We start from the raw sequence: 24,860 nt of genomic DNA on the forward strand, positions 1-24,860 counted from the left end.
CTGTTTTTCATGAGAAAAATCCCTCGAAATTTTTCATTTTGCTTACGAAAATTCGTAACTGTTCCCAAAGTGACATTCAGCGCCAGTGGCGAATTGCGGAGTTACTCGGCGTCAAGTTCCGCAAGGAGAATTTTCGTAAAACTGTTATTATTGGCTCTTATGTGAATTTTACGGTGAAAATCCCATCTTTATAGTGATAAATTGTGAAAATGGTTGAAAAGGCACCCGATTTCATTGATGTGACTGTGAGTATATCGCCAAATGCCCGGAAAACGCTGTGGCGAATGTTATTGAGGTTATGTCGATGTGGGATTTTCCTCCTTTTCGCAGGAAGTACAGTTTAAATTGCAGAGCAAAGTGAAAATCTTTGGGGCAGATGCCACTGTGAAGCCCCACTGTCAGCTGGTCGCCACGGCGAGTGCTTTTGGGCTGGTTTTCGTGGCGTCTCCACTTCCGGAGCTCAAGGGTGAGAAGATGCCTTCTTTTCTGTCCTTTTGTGTCGCTATTCTGAGGCTTTTCTTGGGTTCTCCGCAGTTGTTCAGCTGTCAGCACTCACGGGAGGGAAGGTGGTGGATGAAAATGCACCCGTTCGGACGATTCCACTGCCCAGCGAGGCCACGCAAATCGCCGTGAATTGCGACAACACGATCTTGGCTGTGGATGTGGTCGTGAATGGCATCACGATGATCCTCTTGTACGTCGTGCAGACGTTCCTCTCGCAGAACGTGCGCACGCTGCAGAGCATCCGCCTGTCGCCGGACACTGGCGTGCGATCAAAGCAACTCGCGTGGAATCCCGCCATCTCGAACGTCCTGGCCGTTTGCCTGGAGAACGGCGCGCTGTCGATGTTCGTGCTGAAGGAGCAGGGCTTCGAGTTCCACACGGTGGACAAGGCCCAGACCATCTCCAGTGTCTGTTGGAGTCCCAAGGGGAAGCAAATCGTGGCGGGATGTCCGAATGGGAAGTTGATTCAGTACAAACCCGATCTCAAGCCCATCCGGGTGATTGATTGTCCGCTGGACACTCAAGCTGGGCCACTGCTGGCCATCTCCATTCAGTGGCTGTCGACTTATCAGTTCGCTGTGGCCTTTGCGGCGCTGAACGAACCCGCGCCGCCGGTTCTCTACGTCGTCAATGCGCCGAAGAGTGGCCAGATCTCGTGCATCAACTACGAAGACATCTGCTACAGCGGCTCCGGGCCGCGCCAGACGCAGGTGTACCTCATCCACATCCTGCCCTGGAACACGCTGCTCATGGCGTCGGCCAACAGCATGGAAGTGGGCGTCCTGGCCACGAATGAGGCCGGAGATGCGCCCGTGTGGCGACAGTGGTGCATGCTGGATGAGGCGCGCGCGGAATTGCCGCTGACGGCGAAGAAGCAGGAGAGCTATCCGCTGGGCTTCTGCCTGGAGACGGGATGCACGCATCAGGTGGTTGTTGGTGAGCAGGAGATGCCAGTGATGCCGATGATTCACTTGCTCTCGACGGATGGCGTTCTGGTGTCCTTCAACATCCTCAACACCATTCAGAATGTGCCCGGAATATGTTCTCCACCTCGACCGCTTGCGGACACTTCGGGATTGGGGGAGTTTGTCTCTGTGACGCCTCAGAAGCAGCCTCCTGTTCAGACTCCGTCTCCCATCGCTGCCAGCGTTCCGGCGGCTGTGGCGAAGGAGCCGGAGACTCCGTTCGCAATCCCTCCCGCCGCCACATCAACGCCAATGGTGGCGCAGAAGGCGAAAGGACTCTTCGGCACTACTGAAGCCTTCAAGGCGCCGAGCATCTTTGGGAATGTCGCTCAGCAGCCGGTCGTGAGCAAGCCAGTGGCGTCTTTTGGGCTCAGTGAGAATGTGCCGAAGGCAGGAACGCCCTTTGTCAAGCCCAGCGCGGCGCCTCCTACTGTGACTGCCCCAAAAGCTGTTGCTCCGTCTGCTGACCAGAACAAGCCACTCATCACCGTGCCGCCCAGCTATTCTGCCGCCCAGGCGGAGAAGAAGAGCGTGGCGAAGGCGTCGAATGTCATTCCGCTGGACGATGAGAATAATGCTGTGATTCAGAAGATGATCATGGAAGAGATGCAGGCCTTTGAGAAGGATCTCAGTGATCCCATGAAGCGCTCGCAGAACATTGACACGCAGATTGGGAGTCAGGAGACGCTGAGCAACATGTCGAAGCAGTTGCGAGAGTTGACGGAATTGACGGTGGAAGGCATGGAGAGCATCGAATCGCTGAGTGCTGACGTGAGGATTCTCACGATGACACTCAATGAGGCGTTCATGATGACGGAAGAGGCGAAGAGCAAGTGGGAAGTTGTGACCAAGCCGACGTACACGAATGTGAATCTGCACAGTGGCGCCAATTTGACCAACAGGAGGCAGTTGAATAAGCTGCAGGGCATGCTGACCAGCAACAGGATTCACCTGGAGGAGATCAAGAAGCAGATTGACAGTGTTTGGGTGCTGCACGAGGAGGAGAGGAAGCAGCAGAGCAAGGATCGCATGCGTGTGCCGCGAATGGAGGTGATTTATCAGACCATCAACATTGAGCGGGAGATTCTGATGGGTCAGCGGAAGAGGCTGAATGAGATCAGGAAGAAGATGAACGTCAAGGTGAATCAGAAGGCGAGTGTTGAGGATTTTGATTCACTCTCGGATTCTGTTGTCTCGCTGGCGCTGGTGGAGGAAGTTCAGGCGGACACGAGGAAACTCTGTGCGTCGAAGATGAAGAGACTCTCGGCGGTGCTCAAGGATCGTGAGATCAGGACAATTCATCCGCAACGACCGGAGCGAAAGGGTGTGAATTCGGTGATTGTGCAGGAGCGTCGAGAGGCTGCGGCGAAGGCAAAGACTCTCCAGACAGCGACTCAGCAACAGCAACAGCAACAGCAGCAGAGTTTCCCGCAGTTCGTGAAGGTTGTTGTGGATCCCAAGCAGGTTCCGCCCACGCGTCCTGTGGCGAAGGCCACGCCAAAGGCATCGAAGCCCGTGGTGGAGCCACCAAAACCCGCTCCGGTGGCGACTAAACCATCTCTTGGGGGTGGTTTTGAGGTGGGAAAACCCTTCGCGGCCACTGTGCCGTCGATTTTCCCGCCCAAGAGTGACGGAAAGAGTTTCATCTTCACCTCAACGAGGACGGAGAGTGAGGAGAACAAGCCTCCTCCTCCGCAGCAGCAGCAGGAAATTGTCTTTGCACCGAAACCAACAGCGGCAATTGCTGCAAAACCTTCTGTTGCCAGTCCAACAGTGGCTGCTCTGCTGACCAGCAAGACGACGACGGGATTGAGTGAGAATGCGCAGCAGAGTCAGCAAAGTGGTGATTTGAACAAGACGCCACCGTTTGCCTTCAACATCCAGAAATCGCCACTCGGTGTGTTCAATCAGGGGAACAAGGCAGCTTTCGCGGCTCCTGCGATCGCATCCTCCAGTCCAGCAACCAGTGGCGGAATCTTCAGTCAAATTGCAGCTTCCACAGCTTCATCCACAGCATCGATCTTCGGCGGTTTGTCGTCTTTCGGATCACTGACGGCGGATGGTGTGAAAAGTGAGAAGCCGGCGGCGAGTGCGACGCCGGCGCAAGTGCTCAATTTGTCCTTCGGCGGAGGATCAGCGGGAATATCGACGCCAATGGCGGCTCTTGAGGCGTCAGTCTTGAGCACAGTCAGCTCGGCAGCGACTTCAACTGTTGTGCCAACAACAGTGGTGAAGAAGGAGATTGTTGAGGTGCCGAAGAAGGTGGATTCGGGATTCAAATTCGTCCTTCCGGGTGTTAAAGACACAATTGTCACGACAACAATTGTGCCAACAATAATTTCCTCTGCAGCAGCAACAGTTGCAACGACAATTGCCAAGACAACAGCCAGTGTGACCACTTCTTCGACGGCTTTCGATGCGGACAACTTGTTGAAGAATCTCAGCTTCTGTCAGCCAACAACTGTAGCGGAAAAGCCGGCAGATGCCAAGCCATTCTCGGTGTTCTCAATTGGAGGCTTTGGCAGTGCCGCAACAGCAACAACAACAGCAGCGTCAATCTTTGGCGGCAGTTCAGCCACAACTGTTGCTGCTGCAACAACCGCCGCCGAGCCTTTTAAACTGCAATTTGGCACTGCAACAGCCGCCGCAACGACAACGACCAGCACTTCGCCGCCTTCTGGACTCTTCAGCAGTGTCGTGAAGACTGAAGTGCAGCCGTTTGGCGCTGTCTCAGCGACAACAACCGTCGCCAGTCCATTTGCCAGTGTCACAACGACTTCCGCAACTCCGTTCAGTTTCACTCCCGCCAGCACAGCTGCTGCAACTGTCGCTGCGACGCCTTTTGGCGCGAGTGGAGGATCGATTTTTGGCTCTACCGGCTTCCAAGCGCAGCCCAGCGAGAGCTCGTCAGTCTTTGGCGCCGCCAATGCCAACACAACGAGCATCTTTGGCGGCGGCGGCGGCGGTGTTTTTGGCCAGACAACCGCTCCAGCTTCGACTGGGAATGTCTTTGGCACACCGGCGAGTCCCAATTCGAATTCTGGAAGCATCTTTGGCGGATCGACACCCACGAAATCCACATCTTCAGTCTTTGGAGGATCTTCTGTTTTTGGCGCCACGCCGGCAACGCCACAGGCGCAAACGTCGATCTTCGGTGGTGACAATGCGGCTGCCGCGGCATCGCCAGGCTTTGGCTTCGGTCAGCAACAGCCGCAGCAGCAGCCGAGCTCAGTCTTTGGCTCGCCTTCGGCCTTTGGGAGGCCTTTTGGATCGCCTTCTGGCGGCGCTTTCGCCCAAGGAGGACCTTCAGTGGCGCAAACGGGATTCGGATCGCCGACTGCCTTCGCAAAGCCTCAGTGTAAGTCAGATTTAATCTATTCAAACTCACCGTTCGTTGCAACTTTACGATCGTTTCGATCCTTTTCCCAGGAAACCAATTGCGTTTAGAAAGCATTTAAAAGTACTTTTGGTTTCTGTTTGTTCTTTCTGAGCACGAAAACGCGATTATGTTAGAATGTCACAACAAAACATTTTCCCTGACAATCTGGCTAGCGAAATCCTTCAAGAATCTCATCGGAAACACGTCCAATGTCAGGGACAGTTGCGGATGAAGATGTCTTGTCACTGGAATTCACTAATTGGCCCTGTTGAATTCATTTTTCGCGTTTAATAGCTGAAACTCGTATTAAATAAACTCCCAACTTTGCCTTACAACGCCTTCTCGTTCATCTTACATTCTTACTTTACACTAGCGCCGCCGGGCGGCCACCAATATAAGCTGTAAAAAGCGCTAAAGTGGCAACAGCAAATTGGTAGCTTTTACGAAGTGAAATACGATTTCTGTAATGTTGCAACGAGTGGTCAATTTACTTAACATATTTACGCATCATTTATTCAATTTTAAATTGAATTGCAATTTACAATTTCAGCTGCTTTTGGCTCTTCACCGACTTTTGGTGGTCCCGCGACGTTTGGATCATCGCCAACGTTTGGTGGCGCGGCGACTTTTGGTTCATCACTGAAGCCCTCGGGATTTGGATCATTTGCCAATACAGGAAGTTGTAAGTATTAATCAACGATAAGAAGATAAGAAGATTGTTGATCTTTGGTTGTTGCGCACAGCTTTTGCCAATGCGTCGTCGAATCAGCAGCAGAGCAATTTGTTCGCCACGCTCGGATCTTCAGATACTGGAATGACTTTTGGGAATTTGGCGCAGAACAACAATGCGAATCAGGCGAAGATGCAGTTTGGAGGGTGAGAAGTTGATGAATGACTTCTGCTTCTTTCTCATTGACGTTGATGATGATGATTTCTCTTGCAGTTCCGCCTTCTCCACGTGGCGTCAGTGAATGTGAAGAAGGAATTGATGATGATGTGAAGATCCCTGTGCTCTTGAAATACATTAAACTTTCACTCGAGAAGCTGATGGAGTTTGTTGATGAACACCAGATCGAGGTTGTTGTTGCGAATGAAGTCGTGAATGTCGCCACAGTCGTCCGGACAGTGAACATTGAGGCACTGCAGCGTGTCGTGACGCTGAATGAGCGCCTCGAGGCCCGTGCGACTGAAGCGATAGCACGAGGAGATCGTGATCTCCTGGATGGCGTGGAATGTGAAGTGTTTCAGCAGGAAGTCATCGACGAAGGTGATCTTGTCGCACACGCGATGCGTCACCGTGAGACTCCGGAGGCAGTGCTGGGCGTTCTGCAGGCAGAAGAGCATCACGAAGGGGAAGTTGATGCAACTCCAGCCGATCTCGAAGATCTCCAGGTGGCTGAATTGGCCAAAGTTGGGCGGTGCGCACATTTGCGGCTGATTGTCGCTGTAGTTGCAGATGGTGAAGTGTCGCAGGCGCGGACAGAGGCGTCCGATGACCAGCAATTCGGCGAATCGCAGCGGTTCGTGGTGTTCAGCGATGTGCAATTCCTGCAGCGCGGCGCCGACGGACGTGAAGAGGTTGCGTGTGTAGCGATGGCAGTTGAAGTTGATGACCTGGAGACTCCGCAGGCGCGGCTGGAAGTGGAAGATTTGCTGCAGAACATCCTCGTGCGGTGTGTTGTTGAAGAAGGTGAGATAGAGACTCTCGAGACGCTGACAGAGACGCAGAATTTCCGCCATTGTGTCGCCGGTGGCGTTGAAGTGGCGCACAATGCGCAGATTAAGGCTGTCCACGTTCTCCATGCCCTTCCCAATCACACTCCCCAGATCCGAGTACGTGATGCTCTCCAGCGTCTGCACGTTCCGCAGCAGCTTCCGCAGACCGTTGTACGTGATGCTGGTCTGGATGCCGCGCGATTGACTCCTGGGCTCATTCACCACCAGGATGCGCAGCTTCTGGCACTCGCACAGGTGATCCAGGCCGGCGTCTGTCACGGACAGCGAGAAGGCGGCGGCATTCAGGCCAATTCGCATTCTCTCGTAGCGACAAGTGGCGTTCAGCACCTCGAGATTTGGACAGTAGCGCGGCACAAATTGCAGGATGTAATCTGTGCAGGAGAGGGACAGATTCAGCACCACAATGTTGCGGAAGTGCGTGGAGAAGATCGATTCCCAGGAAGAGTAGGGAAGCATGATGTTTCTGGCTGTGAACTTCCTGCAATCCGGACGCAGCAGGAACATGAAGTACATGTGAGATGTGCCATCCTGACGCTCCATCAGCTCCTCAAGCAGGCTGCAAAGGGGCAGAAGGTGAGTGAGATTACAGGAGATGGAGACTTCCAGTCCATCCAGCGGATGACTTACTTGGCGGAGAGATTGTCAGTGATGTAAGAATTGACTTGCGCGACGAGGAAGGAGCGATTCAGCCCCGTATTTTCGCGGTCCAGGGCATCAGCACACTTCCACAGGACACTTTGGAGGGTGTTGAAGGACTTATCGTACAGACTTGTGACGATTTTACACCGTGGCATGGTCGAATTACATGTGAAAATACGAGAAAAATTGATCACAATTGGTTGTGAAAAAAACCAAAATATTTTGATGTTCCGAAAAACAGCTGATTTGAGTGTGACTCGAGAAATGTCGGGAATTCCCGGATGAGTCGTGCTTTTTCCGGAAAACAGCTGCACACCGCAGCGCCACGCGCGCCAACACGCGCAACTAGCGATCGCTGGCCAATGAGAATCGTCCAAATAGCTGTGAGTGAATCGTGAAAAAGTTAATTGTTCATTTATTTATATAGAAAAAGTGCCCGAGAGACGCAATTGAGTGCAGAAATTATCAGTCAAGCAGGAGCACAAGATCACCGTGTGTCGCGATTGTGTGGAAATTGCATCATTTGCCAGCAGCAAGTGTGATTTTTTCGCTGGAGGAAAATCAACAGAGAATCTCCGCAAGTGTCAACTTTGTCGCCTGACTTCCATCTCTGGATTTTCGTGTATTTCATCATCGCGCAGCCACTTCCGGCCAACGGGCGGCGCCGGATCAGGGAGTGTGTTCCCGGTGGGCAGAGGCGAGTGCGACGTGGGGGCGTTTTGGGGCGCCACAATGGACACAATTCCCGTGACTTTGATTGTCAAGGCGCCCAATCAGCAGTTCGAGGATCAGACCATCAAGTGCGAACTCTCCTGGACCATCAAGAGGCTCAAGGGATATCTCTCGGAAGTCTATCCGTGCAAACCTGTGAGTACCAGCGGCCACTTCCGCATATTTTGCCCGCTAAGCAAGACGTCTTTGGGTGACAAAACCTCCAGTTCAATGGCACACTGCAAAAAACGGGCTGAAATTGTTGTTGTTTACTCGTCAAAGGCGAAAATGTTTACGATTTTGGCTCGTCAGCTTGAATAACTCGCGCTTGAAGCTCTTCTGGTGGGTTTTTTGGCTGTTGTTGGTCACTTTTGAGCCGAATTCAGCGCTAATTGAATCAATTTCATTAATTAATGCGCTAAAAGAAATACAGTAAAGTTCTCGACAGACTTATGGCTTTAATCGAGAAGCAATTAAGCAATGTTTTACATGTTTTCATGTTGAAATACCCATAAAGATATTATTCTCTCTATTTTATGAACGATAAACTTCAAATTGTAGTCAAATATTTAATGAAATACGTTAAAAATTAAGTAAACTTACTGTTTATTTAATTTTTTAATGGTTTCAGGACAATTTTGTTCAAACAAATTCAATGTCAATGTGAATAATCAAGCCAAGAATATTTTATTAAAAAGTCTTTTAGATAGACTCAATAACAACCTGTATAAATACAATAATTTGCGTTGAAAAGGTGCAAAAATTGGGGTAAATTCGGTAAATTAGTCGTCGAGACAGTTTCACGCCCGGAAAGGCGGGGAAATTTGCTAGATCGACACGGTGCTCGAGACGTGAATCGTGCGAGGATGTGATAATGCTCTTATCAAATCACACTCACACAATTGGGCGCGAGTATTTCTCCACTCGTTGGCAAGTTGATAAGGAGGAATTTGGTGTGCAATCAGTGGGAAATTGAGAAGAGTGTTTTGCTGACCATTTCAGAGCACGGAGGAGCAGAAGTTGATCTATTCAGGGCAGCTGTTGAACGACACAGTCGTGCTGAAGGATGTCCTGAGGCAGTATGAGGGCCAGGAGACTCACACAGTTCATCTCGTGTTCACGCCCAAGATGAATCCGCACGGCAGCGACGCGGGAAGTGGCGAAGGCGCCAAGAAAGGCGCGCAGGACAACAGCAGAACGACGCTGGAGAGCGAAGGATTGAGGTGAGAATTGTGTCACGATCACGAGTGTTTGTAGCAGTGAAAAGTGGTTGATTTTCATGGAAAAATCAACGCTTGCGTGCGTGTTATCGACATGCGATGTCTTGGAAAGTTTCGCAGACTTTTGTCCCAATTCTTCTTTTGAATATTGTGGTGTTATCAAAAGTAGAAACATTGAGTAATGCAATGAGAATAATAATAATAATGTATTTGGGCTTTTGAAGTGATATCAGAACAGCTAAAAAAGAACCTCCTTTGCTAGTTTTTGTTTATCTCTCGTGTACGAGATTTATTTATGTCTAATCGACACTCGTGAAATCGAAATTCCATGGAGAAAAGGCATATTTAGAGAGAGAGAGAGAGAAAGAGTCGCAGCGACGTGTACCAATGAAAAAAATGTTTAATTGCCATCATTGCATCATCGCACAGCTTGTCTCGCACTTTCTTGAAAAAGCTTGTCTTTGTTGGGGAAAACCAAGGCAATGCTAAATGCTACTTTACGATTGTATTTTTCTCTCTCGCTCTCTGATAATAATTTTGCGTGATTAGAGAGATTGTGGGTAACATGTGGAAAATCTTGCCAAATCATAAGATTGATCAGCTGCTAAATTGTTTGTTTGTGTGTGTTTTTTTGAGGGGCGGAAAATTGATAAAATCTCTCAATCTTCCAATTCTGTGGCAATTGTTGGTTTTTCAATCAAATTTATTGATTTAATTCCATCAAAGGATTCCATAAAGACGCTTTCAATCGAAAGAATTTGCATTTTAATTGATTTTATAACAACTTAAAAAAAATATTGAGTCGTTGTAACTTTCGTATTTCAATTCGTAAAAGCTATGAATTTGGGTTGTAATTTAACGTTTTTTTTTTTAACGAGTTTATTAATTACGAATTTCAGCTGTTAAAACCCATTTATTTCCTCACTTTTATAAATGTTATGAATCGCAATCTTACAACGCATTTTTACGAATTCATAACTATAACAACGTATTTTATAAGTTATGAAAGTAAACTTGCATCAAATCCTAAGTTTCTTCATAGTATTCTAGCATTTCTATAAGATTAAAGCACTATTTTTATCATGATTTCCTTAAGATTTTGCAGTATTTAACTTTATTACAAAGAATAAAAGCTTCCTGTCGATAAAATGCACCAATTCTTGCAGGCAAAGGCGCGCTCTGGGCGGCGATCAAGTGCCGATGGCGGAAGCCAGTGCGATGCCGGGAGTGAATGCGGCGGCGCAGGACGCGCATGTGGGCCAATTCGGCGGGATGCCGCAGCCAGGCAATTTCCTGGTGGCGCAGCAGCTGGCCTACCAACAGTGGCTGCAGCAGGCGTACGTGGACTACATGAATCAGTACGTGAGTCTCATGTCGCGCCCCGGCGCACAGGCGGCCTACCAGCCGCCTGCCTTCGTTCCTCCTGCGGCCGATCAGGCGCCAGCCGCCGAGGCGGCGCCAGAGCCTGTGGCGGAGGCGCCACAGCCGCGCTTCCCCAATCTGGTGCGCGACGAGGGGCCGGAGCAGCGCGATTGGCTGGACATCTTCTACGCCTTCAGCCGCCTGATGGTCCTCATCACCCTCGTGTACTTCTACTCATCACCAACGCGGTGCCTAATTGTCGTGGCGATAGGGATTCTCATCTACTGCTATCACACGGGCGTGTTTCGCCACATGGGTGGCGGCGCGGAGGCGAACAACAACAGGGCGCCGCTGGAGCCGCGGCCGCCGGTGATCAATAACAACAATAACAACAACACTGACGCCGAGGACGAGGCGTCCGACGCGGTTGTCCGCGATGAGACGAACAGAACTCCTGTGATTGCCTTTCTGCGCACTTTCGTGCTCTCGTTCTTCGCGTCGCTGATCCCAGAGGCGGCGGCGCTGTAAGTGTCACGCACGCACGCGTGCCAGGAGAATGATTACCCAGTGGATTATCAGGTGGAATAATCGCGCTTAGCAAGTAATATTTCCGTTTGTAATTTGGAGAGTCACACAAAAACACACTATAAATAATTCGCATTGATTCCAATATTGGAGTGTGCAAAACTGTACAAAATATATATTATTATTATTATTATTGTTTTCCCATAAAAACATCCTTTCATGCGAATTGATGGTGAATTTCTGATCAATCCTTCCCCGCTTTAGCGCGGCTTGAGGGCACAAAGGGTGGGAAAAATACGTGCAAAAAGGAAAAATTATTGAGTTTGGCTTTATAGAAATAATTTATTAACTTATGAAAATAAGAAAAAAACCCACATTTTCCGTTGTTGTCTCTTAAACCAAAATTTCGAGGTGTAGTTTAGGCTGAAAGATCCTAAATGACGATGTTTTATAATGACTTTTTTGAGTATTGCGAAGGAAAATAAAATATATAATATTGTCCTGAAACATGATTTATGAAACATGAAACATGTTTGCAACATTTCTCTCTCAGTTTTCCAATTGCGAGAAAGAGAGAGAGAAAAGAAAAGCCTCTGAACACTGCTTTGTGCCACTCAAATCCACACCAAGAGTCACAATGATAGGTGGTAATTTAAGTATACAGATGATATATTTGGAAAGAAAAGAAGAGTGGAGAAAGAAAATATATTGAGAAAAATAATGGAAAATGTTGATGTTTCACTTGTGTTTTGCCTGCTTCGCGGCTGTTTCGGCACACCTTCAAATCCACTTAACGGTTTTCCTGTTGAATCTTCCAGTGAATTTGCCGATTATCTCTCAATTGTCCAATAATATCTCTGGGGGCATTTGTGCGAGAGTGTGATACGACGTGAAATTTGCAGTAGGATCGCCAAGCGAAGGCCTGAGTCAATGCCGAATTGCGAGTGAATAGCAACAAACTTGTCTTATCATTATCAATGTTTCTCGCCACGTCCAGCGCTGGCTCATCGTCCGGACGGGTGATCAGTTGTGTGTGAGCAGCCAGAGAGGATAGAAGAACAAGTGTGAGAGAGAAAGTGATCTGTGGTGAAGATGTATCTGCACTTGAGGAGCCTCAATCCATTCGCTATGAGCATCTCGTGTCGCTTCAAGCATGTGAGGAGGAGGAAAAAACTAAGCCCTATCGCTGGGAATATTCCATGTGGTGTTTTTCCACTTGCAGACGGGCAAAGTCCTGGCCATCCGGCGCGAGGATCAGTCTGTGTGGGAGCGTCGGGCGCCCTTCAATCCCAGCCACGTGAAGCGCCTGACCAAGAAGGGCGTGAAAGTCATCGTGCAGCCGTCCAATCGACGCGCCTATCCGATGCAGGTAACATTTAAGAGCGCCGAGTGATCCTATGGGCCTCAGAAGTGGCCCTGTTATCAGCCTCTTATCGGGGGAGTGTGCGAATATTGTCACTCGGAGATACGCAGTGGCTCTCGGGAATGTCATGGGCTTCATCAACTGTTCCTTCCCGCCCAGAGATATGGGGCAATTTATGGCCTGTTCCGCTGAGAGTGGGTGGTAAATTCCACGAGAAATCTCGTGCAAGAGGATTTTCTCAAGTACCACGAGAAGTTCCCGCAATCATTTGTGCGTCGTTTCCATCATTTTTTCGCCTTGTTTTCCACGATGATTTGTAACAATAACAACTAACTTATGCCTTATCTCTCAGTGGCAAGGCTGGACTTCCAGGTGTTTTCCACGCGTGAATCTTGTGCGAATTGAAGCATCAATTGGCCAATATGGCCACGCACATGAAATCATTGTCAATTGGTGCTGAAAAGAGGCCCCAACATTGATTAGATTACCCACTCTCTTGGGGTTATCGTCACAATGAGCGCTGCTCATTCTGACCTGCAGAAAGACGTAGCAAAAAAAAACTCCCTCCTTTTCTCTTGCAGTCGTACTTGAATGCCGGCGCTGTGGTGCAGGAGGACATCAGTGAGGCGTCCGTGATTTTTGGCGTGAAGCAAGTGCCCGCCGACCAACTAATCCCATCCAAGACGTACTGCATCTTCTCGCATACAATTAAGGCACAGGAGACGAACATGCCGCTGCTCGACGCCATCCTGGAGAAGGTGAATAAGCTTAAAGTCAGGAAGGAAATAAATTTTGTGAATGTCGAGCAAATCAAACACATCGCGCGTAAACAACTCGTGAGAGCGGCGGAATGAGCTTATCAAGCCCTCTGTGAGATAAGAATCTTGAGAATTTTTCTTACAACTTAAGGCCATATCAGCTCTCGGATTCACGCGCTTCCGAGCATTCGCTTTGAGCGCTTTGAGCCTGTCGCGAAAGCTCTATTTATAGCCCTCAATGGGATTTGAATGGGGCGCGATTATGACACTGATGCGATGCTTCTTTGTCGCGAAATTCCGCCTCTTGAGCAACCTTATTGCACTCGAAAAGAAAGGTTGAAATTGAATTTAATTGAAAAATCTTTAACGCTTTACTTCAACGGCATTTTTTCTGATCAATTCTCGATAAATTGTGAAGTTATGAACCAAAAATGATGGTAGAAAAACGAGTTTGACGCTAAAAAGCAGTGTTTTTATGTGAATTTTTTTAGTTATTTTTTATCTAAATATCTTAGAAATGAACTTAACAGCTTTATCAACAACCTTTAAAGCCTATAAGCTAGGAAATTACCAAGGAAATTACAAGGATATCTTAGGACAATTGAAACAAATACGCAAATTTATTCATATTTCTGCTAATTTATACACTTTTTCACACCTCAATATCTCCCCCTTGACTTAAAGCTCGCAGAGCTTTTAATTGCTAATTTGAAAGGAGATTGATCGTTGACTTCTCGTTCTCTAGAACATCCGCTTGCTGGACTACGAGAAGATCATGGACGCGAATGGGCAGAGACTCGTCGCTTTCGGCAAGTACGCCGGCGTGGCCGGAATGGTGAACATCCTGCACGGCCTGGGGCTGCGTCTGCTGGCGCTGGGCCACCACACGCCCTTCATGCACGTGGGTCCGGCGCACAACTACCGCAATTCCTCCATGGCGCGCCAGGCGATCCGCGACTGCGGCTACGAGATCTCGCTGGGCATGATGCCCAACTCCATCGGGCCGCTGACGTTCGTCTTCTCCGGATCGGGCAACGTGTCGCAGGGCGCACAGGAAGTGTTCGCCGAGCTGCCCATCGAGTACGTGCCGCCGGAGATGCTGCAGAAAGTGTCTGAGCACGGAAGTGAGTGAGAGTGAGAGAGTGACGTCATTGTGTGGCTCAGCATCTAATGGCATTGCCTTCTGCAGATCAGAACAAGTTGTACGGCTGCGAGGTGAGTCGGTCGGATCATCTGGAGCGACGCGAGGGTGGCGGATTCGATCCGCAAGAGTACGATCAGTATCCAGAGCGATACATCTCGACGTTCAGCCAGAAGATCGCGCCGTTCGCCTCGGTGATCGTCAATGGGATCTACTGGGCTGTCGGCAGTCCGAAATTGCTCACCATTCCGGACGCGAAGAATCTCCTGCGGCCCGCCAACACGCCCTGGCTGCCCACGAGCCGCGGCGCGCCGGCGCTGCCGCACAGGATGCTGGCCATCTGCGACATCTCGGCGGATCCGGGCGGCTCCATTGAGTTCATGAACGAGTGCACGACCATCGACACGCCCTTCTGCCTGTACGACGCGGACAGGAACAAGGACACGAAGAGCTTCAAGGGTCCCGGAGTGCTGGTGTGCTCCATCGACAACATGCCCACGCAGCTGCCTAGGGAGTCCACGGACTTCTTCGGCGATCTACTCTATCCCTTCGCCATGGACATCCTGCAGAGTGACGCCACGAAGCCGCTGGAGGCGCACAGCTTCTCAGGGCCAGTGTATGGCGTAAGTAATCAATCTCGAGGGATCTGTGGAAATTTTATTTGATGAGAACTCTGGCGATATGCTCTGTTATCGCACATCGCGTGAGAGCACTTTATTGGGCTTATCGTGTGTGTTTCAAAAAATTTCCCCAAGCATCGCTTCTATTATCTAATCAACACAATTCCACGTAATACAGTTCGACTCTGACTGTCCGAGGGATTAGTTTGATAAGTCTCTTTGCTCGCACTTCCACAGGCTCTGATCACCAGCAATGGGAAATTGACGCCCGACTATGAGTACATCAGCGAGCTGAGGGAGAGCAGCCGATCGCGCCACAAGAGCGAATGCTCGATGGAGGGCAAGAAGAGCGTCGTTGTTCTGGGCGCCGGCTTCGTCTCGGCGCCTCTGGTTGAGTATCTCCATCGCGATGACAAGATCAACATCAAGGTCTGCTCGCATCTGAAGGAGGAGAGCGATCGCCTGGCTGATCGCTATCCCGGCGTGGACAGCGTGTATCTGGACGTGCACGAGAACAAGGATCACCTGGCGGAACTCTGCGCGGAGAGCGATCTCGTGGTCTCCCTGCTGCCCTACTCTCTGCACGGCCTCGTGGCCAAGCACTGCGTGCACGGGAACACGCATCTCGTCACGGCGAGTTACGTGAACGACGAAGTCCTGGCACTCAATGATGAGTAAGTGATCAGCTTTCTATTGCAGATGCACGAGCAGATAAGAAGAATAGAACCTCTCTGATTGCAGGGCGAAAGCCGCTGGAGTGACGCTGATGAACGAAGTCGGATTGGATCCGGGCATCGATCACTTCCTCGCGCTGGATTGCTTCCACAATGTCCAGCAACAGGGCGGCACCATTGAGTCATTCGTCAGCTACTGTGGTGGTCTTCCGGCTCCTGAGAACTCCGACAATCCGCTGCGCTACAAGTTCTCCTGGTCGCCCAGAGGAGCGCTCCTGAACACGCTCTCGGCCGCGAAGTACCTCAGCAAGGGACAAGTGGTGGAGATCTCTGGAGGTGGAGATCTCATGTCCACACCGCGTGATCTGACCTTCCTGCCGGGCTTCGCCCTCGAGGGCTTCCCCAACAGGGACTCCACGAAGTACTCCCATCTGTATGGCCTAGGCAATCAGGTGCACACGTGCCTGCGCGGCACAATTCGCTACAAGGGCTTTTCGGAGTGCATCAAGGAGATGCAACTGCTGGGACTCATCGACACCGAACCGCACGCGATGCTGCATCCCAACGGGCCGGAGATCACGTGGAGAGAGCTGATTGTGAATCTGCTGGGACTGGCGGACACGAGCATCTTCTACGAGAACCTGAAGCAGAAGTTGGCCGAGAGGATCGGCAACAGCGCTGGAATCGAGCAACTCGGGCTGCTGGAGGATATTCCGGTGAGGAAAATGGTCACACCGCTGGACACTCTCAGTCACTACCTGTCGCACAAGCTGGCGTTCAGTGAGCACGAGCGGGATCTCGTGATTCTGCGTCACGAAGTCGGGATTCGCTGGAGTGACGGCAGACGCGAAGAGCGCGGCATCAACTTCGTGGTTTATGGCCAGCCGGCGGTCAGCGGCGGTCACTCTGCCATGGCTCTGACCGTCGGCTTCCCGGCCGCCATCGCCGCCAAGATGATCCTGGACGGAGAGATCCAGCACAGAGGCGTCGTGCTGCCCTTCACGCCAGACATCTACCGCACCATCCTCACCAGGCTGGAGGCTGAGGGTCTCTCGGCCCAGGAGACCAGCACGTTCCTCTGATTCTCCAGTATGTCTGCCAACGAATACCTGTCGATGGAATCTAATTACCTGACTAAAAGTAATGTAGATAAGAGTCCGAGTGAATTCCACGCTCTACTTAAGATAATTGCGCGATATTACAAGAGATTTTGTAATGAACAAGGGGGAGATAGTGCAGCTAAAATAAATATTAAATAATTTCTGTAAATTTATACACTCATTCATCCTGAAATATTCCTCAGTTATTAAATCTTGGTTTATTAATCGACTGATTAAAATGATCCAAAGACATGCAATAAATGCACTCATTTGTGAATAGAATTATTAATTACTTGCGCTGAGCTGTACAGCATTTCCTATCATTGATATCCGCTCTTTGGTATTGAATAAAATGTGTAAAATTATAGTGAAATAAAGTGAAAATCTTCGTGTCTGCAAGACTGTAATGCTCTGACTGTGTACTGTTGAATGTTTGAGGATCGCTCTGGCAGCCTAACAATTGCTAATAAGTGAATGTCGCGGCTCAATTGCCATCGTGTTGATATTTGGCTGTTTATCACTGTTGAACGCGCGCAAAAAAAAACTGTTTGTTGCTTCCTCTGAATGGGAATTCCTTCAAGACCATTGACGGTTGTACTCACGCGTGACGGCAAGCAAACGTCCAGAATGTGTGCGTGTGTTTGTACTCAGTCAATAGCCACCGAAATAGATGCACACATTGGCCTCCTCTTGGCGATGGCATGCCGCGAGCAAGTGCGGTGCTGATATGGAAATGCTGCGTGACCTTTGACCGCGACAATTCCGCCTGGAAATTGAGAGAGCGAGATTGATTCGTTTGAATCGTTCGATCTGCTTTGGGCGGTTTTTCGATAACGACATTCGCAAATGATTAATTGGCCCGAGGCAATTTTTTAGCACATTTCCCACAACTCATTAGCGCTTTTCAACGTAATGCTTTAACACTGCTTTGCTATGTTTCCGTCTTATCGCGGGCATTCGCTCTCTCTCTCTCTCTGACTGGAATTGAACATAGAGGGAGAATCCCACACACATAGAGAAGAAGAGTGTTTGTACAATGGGAACAATATAATAATTTTGTGTAATTCACAAATAAGAGACTTGAGGAGCGACTTTTTTCCGCGCCACAGAGACTTTAGCTGCCCGACTGCCAGTCATTCAGTTGATCAGTGACCGGCAAGCTGAGCACACTCGGGAAATACATATACTCAACTCTTCACACCGCCCAGCGAGTGTGATTATCTCCCCCTTTCCGCCTCTCTCTCTGTCTCTGTCTCTCTCTCTCTCTTCTCCAACGCACATTTCTCAATCTTGAGAAAAAAAAAGCGCTCCTCCTCATCTCCGCACTGTCCTCAAATCCTCCGCCAACAGATTCTAAATAAGCGAGTTAAAGTGCCAGACCGGAAATGTGCTTTTGCGAGTGAATTGAGGTCCAGAGAGAGTGTCTCGAGGAAGTTTCAACGATTTGTGGTCTCTGCAATCATCCAGTGCTAAATCATCTCATGACACTTTTGTGATAACTTCTGCACACCGCATCTTTCACCTGTCGATCTTGAGTGATTGTCGAAAATGTTCCACTACAAGTATCTCAGTGATGAGCATCTCAAAGGCTTCGAGAGATACAAGGTAAACATTTTGCGTGCCGAATAATTGCCCCGTGTGAGCTTTTTGCGCACTTTCCGCATGCTTTTGCGCTGTTGTTTTGCCAATCAAATTAGAATGAAAATGAATGTTGTATTATGGAGAATGAGAAGATTGCCAAAGCAGAGCTTATTTGGTAATTCAGAGAATACAAGTGAATTGTGATAAGAAATGAGGACTGGGCAAAACCCTTTCGAACCCTGTCGAAAGACTTGCTCAACACTGTGCTTTTTGTTATGACAAAATATTGTATTTCCTTGCAACATTCCTCGATAAACGAAGATATTCTCTGGAATGGTGTAAAATGCCCTTTTTTCTTCTTCTAATTTTCCCCACATATTTTCACTGGGGAGAAGTCAATGGCGTCTTTCACCTTTGGCCTTCCATCAGTTCCACTCTCCACAACTTTATCGCGCCCATGTGGCATTATCGCCGAGTGGGGTGATGATGCTTTCGCGGAAAAAATAACAACAACACTACAAAACATTGAGACGAGGAGAGATTGTGGAGAATCTTCCCGCTTTCCTTCGAAAGTGTCGCGATAGCGCGCGATTGCCATTGAGGAAGTAAACACAAACAAGGAGTTGTTGACATGCATTTCTCTCTTGGTTTAATTCTTCCAGTACAACAGCGTGGACACGAGTCTGCTGTCCGTGCACGTAATGCATCCCTTCTGGAATTGGTGCGTGAAGTACTTTCCGCGCTGGTTGGCGCCCAACTTGATCACATTCACCGGATTCCTCCTTACTGTGGCCACATTCTTCCTCATAGGAAATTACGATTACGGCTTTACGGCTGCAGATCAGGAGGTAAAATGATTCCTAAAATTCTCTGCCAAGGGGGAGATATTATGGTGAGAAGGGGTGTACAACTCAGTTGAAGTATTTGAAAGCGTAAGTGCTTGAATATCTTCAATATAGTGCATTCAAATATTCAATACTTGGAGGGAAAAATGGTTCTTTCCATCTTTATTGGTTATGTTAAGAATTTAAGACAATCTTTGTCCCTACATAACCTCCAAAATCATTCATTCTTGCGCCTAACCTGGTAGAATTTGTATTTAGTGACACAATTATAATGATATCTGATGAAAATTACAAGTTTTTAATGTTAAACTGATGTTAATTGTGCTAAGATTGATCATAACCTCTAAAACATTGTTTCAGGATACAAAATTCTCTATTTCAAGATCTGTGTGAATTGAAAAATATGAAAAATACCCAATTTAACCTTGAAAAGATTCCGAATAAGTTTCTTTAAGGGATTCTTTTCAATATTTCAAGGTTTTTTTTAGGTTATGTTCCAAAGTGCATACAAAAGAGTGATTAAAAATTGAATCACATCAAAATATTCGCTAGAGACTTCAAATATTTCTAAAATACTGTTTCTCTGTATGCGTGTTTTAAGCACTGCCAAAGACCTGGAAGTATTTCACAGAAATTGTTTAGCCATATTATTTTCCCTTGGTCTCTGCATCCTCCCTGAAATCCATGTGATGCTCAATGCCTTCCTTTTGCAGGAGAATCCCATCCCTCGATGGGTTTGGTTGGCGGCCGCTTTTGGTATCTTCCTGGCCTACAACCTGGACGGAATCGATGGGAAGCAGGCCAGGAGGACAGGCACAAGCGGACCACTCGGAGAACTCTTCGATCACGGCCTGGACTCCTACTCAGCCGCCCTCATTCCCATCTACATGTTCACTCTGTTCGGAGTGACGGACCTTCCACCGATCAGGATGTTCTACGTGATCTCCTACGTGATCTTCCTCAACTTCTACCTCACGCACTTCGAGAAGTACAACACAGGCGTGATGTTCCTGCCGTGGGGCTACGATTTCACTATGTGGGTAAGACCTGCAATTGCCCAAGTCTCTCTGACAATTTACTCAGTGTCTTCTTCTTCTCAGGGCGTCACGATAGTTCTCAGCGTGACTTTCTGCGTTGGTCCTTGGCTGTGGCGAGCGCCGACTTTCTTCGGTTTAACGCCAGCAGACTCATTCCTCGTGCTGCTCGTGCTCTCCGCCGTCCTGAGCAGTCATCCGGTGATCCTGTGGAACATCTACAAGTCATACAGGGATCGAACGGGCAAGATGCGCCCCTTCCTCGAGGCCATTCGTCCCCTAATGCCACTGGTCGGATTGTACGCCGTGTCGCACTACTGGATGGTCTTGTCCATCAATGATGTGGTCACTCTGGATCCTCGGATGCTATTTGTGTGCTTTGGGACAATCTTCTCCAACATCTGCGTAAGACATTTATCGCAAAAAATCATATCATTTTTCCACCAATTGTGTTCAAAATCAACAGATCACATTTACAAATTGCCAATTTGTATTTCACAAATTGGTGATTTAATTGAAAGCTTCGCAATTTGCCAAATTCAATTTCATCCCGTGCATCATGATAACATGCAATTTTAATTAACAACTGCATCTCGGTGCGACTCAAGGGGGAGATATTATGATGAGAAGTATTCACATACAATATTACGTCCTTTAATGCTTCTTTCTCCAACATTTTACCATGATTCTTGGGAGAATTTGGGTGGAATTTGATGAGAAAATAGGATTCAGGCACATAAATTCTAATGCTTAAGTCAAAATAATGCCTTAAAGAGCAGTTTCAGGCGGATTCTTGCAGGAATATCAATTGCAGACAATTCATTGTTAGCTAAGAGCTGAAAGTGTGTGGAGTTTTGCCATACTATCTCCCCCTTGGAGCTGAACTCTTGTCGCGCACTTCAATATTGACCGATTGAATCTCTGCAGTGTCGGCTGATTGTTGCCCAAATGTCCGACACGCGGACGGACTGCTGGAATGGGCTGCTGTGGGTGCTCCTTGTGGCCACTGGAGTGTCAACGTTTCCCTTCTACGACAGCCTGGGTGTGCACTTCAGTGTCGGCATGGAACTGGCCGTGGTGTACACAATCACGGGAATATCAACAGCCGCCCACATTCACTATGGCACGTGTGTGGTAAGAGAATTCCCATTGACATGCACAGCTCGCAGCGCCGGCTGATTGATTCCATTTGTCTCGCCTCTTTGCAGGTGCGAGAAATGTGCCATCACTTCAATATCAAATGCTTCCAAGTAAGAGAAATCAATAGGAATACAGTGAAATTGAAATGAATCCAAACATTCTGATGGTTGACATAGAATTGGGATTAAAGCGAATGTTGCCGAAGAAGAAAATTTTGATGACTAATTCCTCATTTACTTCCAAATCCATATCATTGGAATGTTTTTTTTTCCATTGCGATCTGCATCCAATAAACGTCGTGTCATTTGCCATAAGTACCATAACATTCTTCTAATCCGACCATGGAGGAATTGAAGGATCTGTGGGAAGGGTTCTGAGCCAGTAGATGAAATCTGTCCGCTCAAAGTCGAGCCTCTCGAACATCCTCTTCGACGCCGTGTTGTCCACATTGACGAATGCAAAAGTCTCAATTCCCTGATCACACAGCTTCCTAATCATGGCTCTGGCCACCAGGCTTCCCAAGCCTCGTCGCTGATATCCCTCATCGACCTGCAAGGCTCCCAATGCACCGGCTTGAAGGAGAAAACACCACGCCACGAGCTTTCCATCCCGCGTGTAGGCGCCAACATTTGGATTCCACGCGATGAGGCGCTGGAGGAAAAAGAGCGATCCAACGTGACGATTTGGCCACACGCGATCGGCAACGATTGCGTCCTCCTCACGCATGGGATGCAATTCGATGTCATCTGGACAGCTAGAAAAAAGTGGCGCGAGTTAGAATATTCCTGGCCACAAATCAAAAAGCTAAAACTAACTCGACTAATACGGCTTGAGCCAAATGACGTGGAAGATGGTAGAGGATTGTCTCACTGTCGTATTCCTTCTCTAATCTTCTAGATTCCACCAAGTGAAGCACCGCTGGCCGATGCTTAGACACGAAGGAGCTGATCTTGAAGCCAGCGCGCCAGTCCAGCAGCTCGAGGGCTCTCTTCAGCTGTGCATTTGACTCATCAAGACTGCAGACGAATAACTGATACCGATCCTGGATACAGGGGAAGAGCGAAGAGATTGAAGAGCAAAAGAGATTAATCAAGAGATCCTCTGAGTGGCATTCTTGAGGAAATGATCTGCAGTTTAGAGATCGCAAGAATACTCAAAGAAAAAAAAGCATTTAATCTAGAGACTTTTAAGCAAGATTGTGGGAATAATAGGCAAGAGAATAAGTCATTCATAAAGTAGTTTGTTTGCTTTTTGGGTTCATGAAAGCTACCAAATCACTGCCAAGGAGAATTTTCATATAGTTTAACGCCCATTAGATTAAGCTTTCTCAGCATTTTTAAATGCACTTGTCTATGCTTGACTTTTGCACTTGATTGATAACAACTGCAGATCACTTCGAATGCCCACACAGAGTGACTGAACAAATCAACGCAAATACTCAATATAGATTTACTATAAGTGTTGTAAAAGTCTGCATGTATGCGAAAGAAAAGACACTTTACCACAATAAGCACCGTTGCATCTCGTCTCCACTCGCCATTGAGGCTGTAGAAGTGCAGATGATCTATCTTGTTTGACTTTTCACGCCAGCTGATGTAAGTGTTGATAGTGTAGTAATTCACAATGTTTCGAGGCCAATCAGTGCTGAACTTATCACGCAATTCTATCCAATTCTCACTGGGAATCTCAACAAGATGATCTTGATGCATTATTTGGGTAAAGACAGCGCGATACTTTCACAGCAGAGGTTGAGAAAAGACTGCGGCTCATTGAGCCGATCTCTCATGGCGAATTATGTCAGAAATGAGTTGCGAATTAGTCCCACTTATTCAATTTTATTATTTTTATCTCTCACGCACACAACTTTGCACCATTCTCGCTGAATGGTTTGGTTTGAATCCAATAGCCGAGTTCGGTGTTTTCCACAAAGCCGAGCTTCTTGAAGAGATTAATCGATGGATAGTTATTCGTCACGATGAACGTGTGAGGATCAATATTGAGAGTGCCGGAAAGATAGTGACACATCTTCACGACCAGAGCTTGAGCAATTTTCCTGCCGCGAAACTCATCAACGACGTGAAGTGTGCCAATGCCCAGAGAAGAGTCCACAAACACCCAGCCAACGAGTTGTCCTGTCGAGGAATACGCACTGAAGGCAACATTGTACTTTGCCATTCGCTCAAGGAACACGAGAGATCCATCCTTCTTGTATGGCCACAAATCATTGGCCACTGAAGCGTCTTCAACAGCGAGTCTCTTGATTGTGATGTTCTCTGGCAGATTCACCTCCTGCAGATCCATCGCTTTCTCCTTGGCCAGTATGAAGAACTTGTAGGAACAGTCATAGGCAACAGGAACTCTGCACTTCTCAATGGCTCTGAGAGGCGCCGGTCGCATGTATTCCAAGAAGGAGCACACGAGGATGCCTGGACTCCAATCGAGGAGACACAGAGCTCGGAAGAGACTCTCGTGAGTCTCATCCAAAGTGGCAATGTGAATGTCACGGTGACTCTGCAAGAAGCTTTATCAACTCTTGGAATATCCCCAGATATCTGCTCAACACTCACCTTGATGATCACAGTTCCATTTTGTCGCCAAGAGCCGTTGAGACTCCATACGAAGAGATCCTCAATCGACGAGTTCTTCTGCAGCCACAGAAAGAAGTGATAGATCGTTTGGTAGCTAAGCAAATGCCGTGGCCAATTGACTTTGTACATGTCCAGGAGTGTGAGGAGATCCTCAGGTGGAATCGACACCAAACGATCTGTGTTCGACATCGTCAGAGACCAATAACTATCTCAAAGGCCGAAAACGCACTGAGCCGTGATAAGGAAGTTAGTGGTGCTCGTTCTCAAGTTCATATCAGCGAACAGCTGATTATGGGACTTAACAGACGTGTCATAAATTACGGATGTGACAAATATTGCTTGTTCAGATAAGGAAGACCGAGAAATCCAATGTTGTTTGGTGTTTATATGGAAAACTAGAACTTTTTTGTCCCTCCCAAGGGGAAAATAATAGCTCAAATCTCTGACTTTCAACACTTCCAATGGGTTTTGAAATGAACAAGGGGCAGATATTATGGTCGGAAGTGGTGTACAGTATTAGGGAAGTGCAAATATTTATAATATTTGCATTGCAAATTCATTGCAATGGAAGGAGTTCAAAAAGCGATGGAAAATGCCTTTTGAGGCGTTAAGAAGTGTGTGAATTGTTGTCCGCTGAGCTTTACTCCACTTCTGATCATAATATTTCAGCCTTGATCCATTCTTATCAATACTAATTAAGCTAATTTGTTATTACTCAATATCTTTGGCATGAAAAACATCTCGCCTTATTATGTGAAATCTGTCAAAAGCGCTATTGAATAAGTTTAAGACATTTTCTGCATGTTCCTCTCAATTTCAATCCATTAACTTCATCTTGTGAGCACTTTTCATGATAGAAAGAGTTTGTCTAGCAGTTCAATCTGGGCGAACAATGAGCTTGCTCTTGCACTTCACCAGATGAACTTTCCCCTGCACAAAAGGTCATAGGACAGTAATTTGTCACCATTGCAAAT

General features: G+C 48.0%; 7 protein-coding genes across 9 annotated transcripts; 4 read left to right on the top strand and 3 right to left on the bottom strand.

Annotated features, from left to right (window-relative positions):
• The first annotated feature begins 3 nt into the window (after positions 1 to 3).
• Positions 4 to 5,891, top strand: LOC132263076 (nuclear pore complex protein Nup214). Its single transcript, XM_059762648.1, has 6 exons — positions 4 to 245; positions 331 to 466; positions 535 to 4,827; positions 5,399 to 5,530; positions 5,592 to 5,724; positions 5,792 to 5,891. Exons 1-6 carry the CDS (start codon positions 210 to 212, stop codon positions 5,817 to 5,819), a joined length of 4,758 nt encoding a protein of 1,585 aa, XP_059618631.1. The 5' UTR covers positions 4 to 209; the 3' UTR covers positions 5,820 to 5,891.
• Positions 5,881 to 7,390, bottom strand: LOC132263077 (uncharacterized). The gene is made up of 2 exons (XM_059762649.1): positions 7,213 to 7,390; positions 5,881 to 7,141 (listed from the first exon to the last, which is right to left on the bottom strand). The coding sequence occupies exons 1-2, from the start codon at positions 7,377 to 7,379 to the stop codon at positions 5,881 to 5,883; spliced, it is 1,428 nt and encodes a 475-aa protein (XP_059618632.1). The 5' UTR covers positions 7,380 to 7,390.
• A 153-nt stretch (positions 7,391 to 7,543) lies between these two features.
• LOC132261535 (homocysteine-responsive endoplasmic reticulum-resident ubiquitin-like domain member 2 protein) lies at positions 7,544 to 11,237 on the top strand. The gene is made up of 3 exons (XM_059760384.1): positions 7,544 to 8,091; positions 8,938 to 9,158; positions 10,322 to 11,237. Exons 1-3 carry the CDS (start codon positions 7,957 to 7,959, stop codon positions 11,043 to 11,045), a joined length of 1,080 nt encoding a protein of 359 aa, XP_059616367.1. The 5' UTR covers positions 7,544 to 7,956; the 3' UTR covers positions 11,046 to 11,237.
• A 668-nt stretch (positions 11,238 to 11,905) lies between these two features.
• LOC132262591 (alpha-aminoadipic semialdehyde synthase, mitochondrial) lies at positions 11,906 to 16,867 on the top strand. Its single transcript, XM_059761902.1, has 7 exons — positions 11,906 to 12,197; positions 12,265 to 12,411; positions 12,987 to 13,163; positions 13,909 to 14,287; positions 14,353 to 14,927; positions 15,162 to 15,598; positions 15,666 to 16,867. The coding sequence occupies exons 1-7, from the start codon at positions 12,135 to 12,137 to the stop codon at positions 16,678 to 16,680; spliced, it is 2,793 nt and encodes a 930-aa protein (XP_059617885.1). The 5' UTR covers positions 11,906 to 12,134; the 3' UTR covers positions 16,681 to 16,867.
• Positions 16,868 to 17,843: 976 nt separating this feature from the next.
• LOC132262123 (ethanolaminephosphotransferase 1) lies at positions 17,844 to 22,809 on the top strand. 3 transcript variants are annotated; one of them, XM_059761264.1, is made up of 6 exons: positions 17,844 to 18,303; positions 18,942 to 19,127; positions 19,838 to 20,563; positions 21,086 to 21,292; positions 21,367 to 21,408; positions 22,196 to 22,809. In XM_059761264.1, exons 1-6 carry the CDS (start codon positions 18,247 to 18,249, stop codon positions 22,229 to 22,231), a joined length of 1,254 nt encoding a protein of 417 aa, XP_059617247.1. In that variant the 5' UTR covers positions 17,844 to 18,246; the 3' UTR covers positions 22,232 to 22,809. The 3 variants fall into 3 exon arrangements, with proteins under 3 accessions (XP_059617247.1, XP_059617248.1, XP_059617246.1); XM_059761265.1 differs by lacking the exon at positions 22,196 to 22,809 and having other exon boundaries at positions 19,838 to 20,164; positions 20,225 to 20,563; positions 21,367 to 21,531; XM_059761263.1 differs by lacking the exon at positions 22,196 to 22,809 and having other exon boundaries at positions 21,367 to 21,531.
• On the bottom strand, positions 21,612 to 23,073 carry LOC132262125 (uncharacterized). The gene is made up of 3 exons (XM_059761268.1): positions 22,801 to 23,073; positions 22,114 to 22,340; positions 21,612 to 22,052 (listed from the first exon to the last, which is right to left on the bottom strand). The coding sequence occupies exons 1-3, from the start codon at positions 23,005 to 23,007 to the stop codon at positions 21,629 to 21,631; spliced, it is 858 nt and encodes a 285-aa protein (XP_059617251.1). The 5' UTR covers positions 23,008 to 23,073; the 3' UTR covers positions 21,612 to 21,628.
• Positions 23,074 to 23,113: 40 nt separating this feature from the next.
• Positions 23,114 to 24,381, bottom strand: LOC132262124 (uncharacterized). The gene is made up of 2 exons (XM_059761266.1): positions 23,866 to 24,381; positions 23,114 to 23,809 (listed from the first exon to the last, which is right to left on the bottom strand). Exons 1-2 carry the CDS (start codon positions 24,073 to 24,075, stop codon positions 23,150 to 23,152), a joined length of 870 nt encoding a protein of 289 aa, XP_059617249.1. The 5' UTR covers positions 24,076 to 24,381; the 3' UTR covers positions 23,114 to 23,149.
• Positions 24,382 to 24,860: the final 479 nt, after the last annotated feature.

Source organism: Phlebotomus argentipes, unplaced genomic scaffold, assembly GCF_947086385.1.
Source record: "Phlebotomus argentipes unplaced genomic scaffold, Phlebotomus argentipes genome assembly contig_15, whole genome shotgun sequence".
Lineage (NCBI taxonomy): Eukaryota > Metazoa > Arthropoda > Insecta > Diptera > Psychodidae > Phlebotomus > Phlebotomus argentipes.

Excerpts from the sequence above, each read along its gene's own strand:
- LOC132263076 (XM_059762648.1), top strand. The coding sequence starts at position 210 with ATGGTTGAAAAGGCACCCGATTTCATTGATGTGACT. Across the intron at positions 246-330 it reads CCGATTTCATTGATGTGACT|GAAGTACAGTTTAAATTGCA; the intron begins GTGAGTATATCG and ends TCCTTTTCGCAG. Across the intron at positions 4,828-5,398 it reads TGCCTTCGCAAAGCCTCAGT|CTGCTTTTGGCTCTTCACCG; the intron begins GTAAGTCAGATT and ends TTACAATTTCAG.
- LOC132263077 (XM_059762649.1), bottom strand. The coding sequence starts at position 7,379 with ATGCCACGGTGTAAAATCGTCACAAGTCTGTACGATAAGTCCTTCAAC. Across the intron at positions 7,142-7,212 it reads ACTGACAATCTCTCCGCCAA|CCTGCTTGAGGAGCTGATGG; the intron begins GTAAGTCATCCG and ends GCCCCTTTGCAG.
- LOC132261535 (XM_059760384.1), top strand. The coding sequence starts at position 7,957 with ATGGACACAATTCCCGTGACTTTGATTGTCAAGGCGCCCAATCAGCAG. Across the intron at positions 8,092-8,937 it reads AAGTCTATCCGTGCAAACCT|AGCACGGAGGAGCAGAAGTT; the intron begins GTGAGTACCAGC and ends TGACCATTTCAG. Across the intron at positions 9,159-10,321 it reads CTGGAGAGCGAAGGATTGAG|GCAAAGGCGCGCTCTGGGCG; the intron begins GTGAGAATTGTG and ends CAATTCTTGCAG.
- LOC132262591 (XM_059761902.1), top strand. The coding sequence starts at position 12,135 with ATGTATCTGCACTTGAGGAGCCTCAATCCATTCGCTATGAGCATCTCG. Across the intron at positions 13,164-13,908 it reads TCGACGCCATCCTGGAGAAG|AACATCCGCTTGCTGGACTA; the intron begins GTGAATAAGCTT and ends CTCGTTCTCTAG. Across the intron at positions 14,928-15,161 it reads TCTCAGGGCCAGTGTATGGC|GCTCTGATCACCAGCAATGG; the intron begins GTAAGTAATCAA and ends GCACTTCCACAG.
- LOC132262123 (XM_059761263.1), top strand. The coding sequence starts at position 18,247 with ATGTTCCACTACAAGTATCTCAGTGATGAGCATCTCAAAGGCTTCGAG. Across the intron at positions 18,304-18,941 it reads AAGGCTTCGAGAGATACAAG|TACAACAGCGTGGACACGAG; the intron begins GTAAACATTTTG and ends TAATTCTTCCAG. Across the intron at positions 19,128-19,837 it reads TTACGGCTGCAGATCAGGAG|GAGAATCCCATCCCTCGATG; the intron begins GTAAAATGATTC and ends TTCCTTTTGCAG.
- LOC132262125 (XM_059761268.1), bottom strand. The coding sequence starts at position 23,007 with ATGCATCAAGATCATCTTGTTGAGATTCCCAGTGAGAATTGGATAGAA. Across the intron at positions 22,341-22,800 it reads ATGCAACGGTGCTTATTGTG|GATCGGTATCAGTTATTCGT; the intron begins GTAAAGTGTCTT and ends CCCTGTATCCAG. Across the intron at positions 22,053-22,113 it reads GCTCAAGCCGTATTAGTCGA|CTGTCCAGATGACATCGAAT; the intron begins GTTAGTTTTAGC and ends ACTTTTTTCTAG.
- LOC132262124 (XM_059761266.1), bottom strand. The coding sequence starts at position 24,075 with ATGTCGAACACAGATCGTTTGGTGTCGATTCCACCTGAGGATCTCCTC. Across the intron at positions 23,810-23,865 it reads ATGGAACTGTGATCATCAAG|AGTCACCGTGACATTCACAT; the intron begins GTGAGTGTTGAG and ends AGCTTCTTGCAG.